The sequence below is a fragment of the Setaria viridis genome, chromosome 2 (assembly GCF_005286985.2).
Source record: "Setaria viridis chromosome 2, Setaria_viridis_v4.0, whole genome shotgun sequence".
NCBI lineage: Eukaryota > Viridiplantae > Streptophyta > Magnoliopsida > Poales > Poaceae > Setaria > Setaria viridis.
In genome coordinates, this window is record NC_048264.2 from 22,755,673 (window position 1) to 22,761,591 (window position 5,919).

Sequence of the window (5,919 nt, forward strand, 5' to 3'; positions counted from 1 at the left end):
CCACAAGCAGAAGCTACGCTAGCGGGAGGTAGACTTTGTCTCCGTACAATCAGTCCAATATCTGCACGGGTCAGAGCAATCCATGACCTTCTCTAGGCAAGATCACTTGGTCCACATCCCAGATCCCGGGTCCTACCCACTGGTGGTCTGCCCGACCATAGATCGGGCCCTACACCCCTAGGTGCTGATCGACGGTGGCAGCGGCCTCAACAACATCTTCACAGAGACCTTGAAGTGCATGGACTTTGACTTCAAGCGGCTCCAGCCTTGTGAAGAACCCTTCTATGGCATCTTCCTCGGCAAAGGGTCCTACCTGATTAGCCGAGTTGTTTTGCCAGTCACCTTTGGCACACAGGCCAACTACAGCATGGAGTACCCCACATTTGAGGTGGCAAACTTCAAGACTTTGTACCATGCCATCCTTGGTAGGCCCATGCTGGCGAGATTCATGATGATCCCGCACCATACCTACCTCGTCCTCAAGATGTTGTCTCCAAACGAAGTCCTCTCTGTCTACGACGATGTTGAAACGTCGTACAAGTGCGACACCAAGGCACTTCAACTCGCGAAAGCTCTGGAGTACTCGGCCAAGGCTACCGCCATGGTGGCTGAAGCCCAGAAGATAGACAAGGACCACTTCACGATCCTTGAGATGAAGCCAATGCTCACGGCGCTGCAGCCCGACCCCAAGGTCAAAAAGATCTGCCTCGGCCTTGAAGACCCTACCAAGATGGCCCTCATAGGGGCCAACCTCACGGAGAAATAGGAACTCGCGCTCACTAGTTTCCTCCTGGAAAACTCGGACATATTCGCCTGGAAGCCATCTGATATGCCCGGTGTCCCGAGGGAGCTGGCTAAGCACTCCTTGGACTTGAGCAAGACTACACGGCCGGTCAAGTAGAAACTTCGTCGCTTTGCCCAAGATTGCAAGGAGGCCATTAGGGTAGAATTAAATAAGCTCCTAGCTGCAGGATTCATCCATGAATGTAAACATCCCAACTGGTTAGCAAATCCAGTTCTTGTAAGAAATAAAACTGGTGAATGGAGAATGTGCATTGATTACACCGACCTCAACAAGCACTGCCCTAAGGACCCCTTCCCTCTTCCGCGCATCGACCAAGTCGTCGACTCTATGGCGGGGAGCATCCTGCTCTGCTTCCTCGACTACTACTCGGCCTATCACCAGATTACCCTTGATCCTACTGACCAAGATAAGACAACATTCATAACGTCCTTCGACATCTAATGCTACAACACCATGACCTTCGGGTTGAAAAATGCCGGTGCCACCTACCAGAAGGCAATCTAGGGTTGCCTCGCAACACAGCTGCATAGGAACGTCGATGCCTACATTGACGATGTGGTTGTCAAGACAAAGGACAAGGAAAGCCTCATAGCCGACCTCGCAGAGACTTTCAACAGCCTCCGGACTTACCGCTGGAAACTCAACACTGGCAAGTGTGTCTTTGGTGTCCCGTCTGGAAAGCTCCTAGGCTTCATGGTCAGCCAATGCGGCATCAAGGCCAACCCCATCAACGTGGATGCAATAAGAAATATGGCGAAACCATCCAACAAGAAGGACGTCATGAAGCTTACTGGCATGATGGCGGCCCATAAACACTTCATAAGCAAACTTGGAGAAAAAGATATGCCCTTCTTCAAGATTCTCAAAAAGGTAGACAAATTCGAGTGGGACGATGAGACCAACAAGGCACTCAAAGCGCTCAAGGCTTTTCTCACAACTCCTCCCGTCATGACGGCCCCGGCCGACCAAGAAACGCTATACCTCTACATCTCTACAATGATGCATGTTGTCAGCACTGTGCTAGTTGTGGAGCACCAAGAGCCCAGCCATACACACATGGTGCACCAACTGGTGTACTACGTTAGTGAGGTTCTCAGCGACTCAAAGATCTGCTACTCACAGGTTCACAAATTGCTCTACGCAGTTCTAATCTCGTCAAGAAAGTTGCACCACTAGTTCTAGGCTTACAAGATCTGTCACACCCGGTTTTAAAGGCAAAACCGAATGCTACCTATATGTATGCCAGGATCAAGTTTCATACATATAGTGACATCACAAGTGAATAACAGCAACGGTATCACGTAAAAAGATACAAATAAAGACTTACGAAACCATCAGAGATATACAGGTTAATTATGGAAACGGAGGCTCCAAACTTCACAGGCAAACGACTGGGGGTTGCGTACGCCTAGAACTCAACATCATCTTCACCACAACTTCACATCAGCATCTTCTTCTGAGCAACGTTGGTTATAGCAAGGGTGAGCACTTGTCGTACTCAGCAAGTGTGAGGAGAATATGAATGCAAGGGTTAAACAAGGAAAGGCTGACTGGTTGACTGCATTAAGCATTTTTAGTTGGTCAAATTTTATTAGCACCTGATTACTACGGTATAAGTATATACCAACCCACAACTAACAGAAACATAAACATAAGCCATAAGCATATGGCACAACCATAACCATAGCATAAACCACAATTTAAATCCATCTTCAAGTATATTACTCATGTGAGGGTCCAGGCCGCTCTTAACCGTGAGCACGGCTGATCGATCAGTTTTACACTCTGCAGAGGTCGCACATCTTTACCCACAAGTCGCGTAAAAGCTCGAAAGAACTTTAGACCCAACCACGCTTGTGCTAATCAGGCACAATACCACACTTCCAAGGTGTGATTGCATAGGGACGCTACGAGGCCTTTACAAAGATTCATTAGTCAGTGGTAACCCGCTAAGGTTTCGGTGTCTGGCGTGCACAACCTATCACAGGCCGATAATGCAACGACTCAGTCCCCCCTCTTGCCTCATCACGAGTAAGATTACCCCAGACTAAAGTTTCTAATTATTCAGCCAAGACCAGAGCCATTTAGTCTTGTGGTAGCACTGTTTTCCTGGGTGGTCGCTCCATGTTCCAATTAAATATTGTAATCTTGTATAACAAAAGGTATATCATAAATAGAATAAGTTCACCATGTTGTTCATTAGAACCACCATAACCCAAGTATAGTAGCTAAGCATAGCTACCCAACAGAAAGGTAAACCCAGGTTGGCAAGGAATAATCATAAAAACTAGGCAAACCTTAATAGGACCCATCAAATTTAATGCAAGCATATGCAATAGTGATTAAATAAAGTTATTGGGACAAAAGCACAAGGACACACTTGCCTTTCTCCAGCGACAAGTTACTTCTTACTGCTCTTCAGCTCTTGCTCTCTTGAAACTCTTAATCTTCAAAGCTTTCGAACAGCGATCCTTCTACTCGAAGCAATCACCGGCACAATCATACAAGCAAACAAACAAATACAACTAAGAGCAGTACACCAAAATAAAAGACAGGCTTTAAAAGAGAGTACTAACGACAAGGCTCGATCTAAGGTCACGCGAACGTAAGGAACGCTTAAAACGGAACTATGGTGGAAAAGATAAAGCTATCGAGAGTTTTGAATTATAAAAGAAAGATAAGAGCTACAAGCTTTATTTATTTTAGTTGAGAAAAGCAATGTAAAGATATTTTGGAGAAATATCCTTAGTTAGAATTAATCAAGTCATATTTATATTTTCATAAGAAAAGACGGTGTAAAGCTTAGTCCAATTTTATTTATAAATATTTGAGTACAATTTATGCAAATTAAACATTTAATTTAAAAATAAGATACATGTAGACATCTAAGCGTATAGCTTTACATCTCGAGTTCAACTAAGTAGATTAAATTAAAAACACATTTATATTTATATTAGCCAAATTAATATTTAATTATGAAAACTCGAGATATAACCTATACATATTTTATTTAGAAAACAAATTGAATAAACATTAATCAAATTGAATTTAATTTATGAAATGCCGAGGTATAACTCTAAGTGGCTTTTAATTGGAAGAATTATTTAGATAGGCATTAATCCAATTAACTTTAGTTTATGAAAAATCGATATATAACCTAATTGGATTTTATTTAGAAGAGGGTATCAAGTAGGTATTAATCAAATTAACAATTATTATGAAAAATGATGTTTAACACTAAATAGATTTTATTTAGAGAAGAACTCGTTTGTCAGGCATTAATCAATTTTAATATAAATTTTATTTTCAAAAACATGTGTGAAGGAAAACATTACCACTAACGTGTAATTTACATTGTTATGCATCTAACGTAACTTGAACCAGGTTAAACGGAGCTTAAACGTGGAATCTATGGGTTAAACGAGGTTGTAGGGGTCTAAACGTAATTAACCGTAGACTTGGAGGGTTAGCTGAGAAGATTGGCAAGACACAAGGAATAGTGCTCGCGAAAAGGTTAAAGGACAGGGTTAGATTTGCAAATCCGCAGGGGACGAACTGGATTCAAGGAATCTAAAACTCTCAAGGTCCTTTCTACAAAACGTGCAAGACTCAAACTATTCCAGTTGGATTACTCTTTTCTTCGGGGGTTAAAACGTAAAAGTGACCTTTATCTTCTTCCTCCCGATTGAACTGCCCGACCGGCCCTCCCGGGCTTTCCGGCGGCGCTGGCCGGTGACGGCGGCCGGGGCCGGGCCAGGCCAGGGGCGCGGCGGCGCTAGGCACGCAAGACACGGCGGCGGCGGCGGGCAGCTGCAGGCGGCGCACGGCGGGCGAGCAGGGGCAAACCAGGCGGCGGCCATGGTTACGGTTGCGCACAGAAACAGAAGAAAGAGAGAGGAAGATGGGAAAGCTGGAAACGAAGTCCGATCTCGCGCATGAACGGGAAAATGGAACGATATCAACGAGACGAACAAGATGGTGTGCTCACCTTCGGCAAGAGATGAATAATGGCGGCGGAAAAGCTCGCCGGAGTTGGGGAAGACGGCGGAGCTGACATCGGATTCATGCAATCCACCTCACCACAGCGTAGAGCTCGAAGAGAGGAACTCCATGGTGGTGTCGGTTTTCACCGGAAGTCCACGGTTTCGCCGGAAAAGCTCGCCGGAGTTTGACGAAGACCGAACTTTGACTTCAGATCTACGGAGTTAGGAGAGGCAACTCGTGAAAAGGCTTGTAGATCTGAAATCCTCGCGTCAAGACGAACGCGGTGATATATATATAGGCCAGACTCGGAAAAAGATATTTTCGAGTTGACTTTTTATTTTCGGAATTTCTGATTTTATTTATCTGCGCGAAAACAATTCCAGAAATAGCTGGACTCGTTTTCTAAAGCGAGAAAAATACCTAGAAAATTCCGAAATATCTGAGATAAATCTTCGAGATGGATTGGGACACAAAGAATCCAAATAAAATACTTGGAGCTTATGAAAAGGATTCTAAAGCCTTCCAAAAATTGGATTTATCTCTAGGAAAAGGAGAATAAATTCCAGAAAAAGATGGAAAATCCTCACAAGGGTCTGGGCAACATCTAAACGCATTTTTCAAACTTTTGCACTCAAGAAACACCAAGATGCATCAGCATGAATGCATAGACATAGAACAACATTATTTAATTTAGAAAAGCAAACAATTATTTTTCCTATACTAAATTTCCTGTAAGGAAAAATAAATGTTGGAAAATTTTTAAAATTATGAGAAAATTATTTTTTATTTATTCTTTTTATTCACATCCTGAAATTCGAAAATTTCAGGGTGTGACAAGATCCGGGTGGTGTCCACATACCCCATTGGTGAAATCCTCCACAATACGAATGTCAATGGTCGAGTCGTCAAGTGGTCCGTGGAGCTCGACCAGTTTGACCTCGATTTCTCCCCGCATCATGCGATCAAGTCGTAAATCCTAACCGACTTCGTGGTCGAGTGGACGGAGATCCAGAAGCCGCCCTCCCTAGAGAGGCCTGAGCACTGGACTATGTACTTTGATGGCACCCTCAACCTTGAAAGAGCCGATGCGGGGTTCCTATTCATATCCCCCAAAGGCGAGCAGCTCAAGT

At 44.0% G+C, this 5,919-nt stretch overlaps 2 protein-coding genes across 2 annotated transcripts; both read left to right on the forward strand.

Annotated features, from left to right (window-relative positions):
* The first annotated feature begins 238 nt into the window (after window positions 1-238).
* Window positions 239-766, forward strand: LOC117844178 (uncharacterized). The gene has a single exon (XM_034724938.1). It carries the CDS (start codon window positions 239-241, stop codon window positions 764-766), a length of 528 nt encoding a protein of 175 aa, XP_034580829.1.
* A 732-nt stretch (window positions 767-1,498) lies between these two features.
* On the forward strand, window positions 1,499-1,981 carry LOC140221868 (uncharacterized mitochondrial protein AtMg00860-like). Its single transcript, XM_072291833.1, has one exon. The coding sequence runs from the start codon at window positions 1,499-1,501 to the stop codon at window positions 1,979-1,981; it is 483 nt and encodes a 160-aa protein (XP_072147934.1).
* Window positions 1,982-5,919: the final 3,938 nt, after the last annotated feature.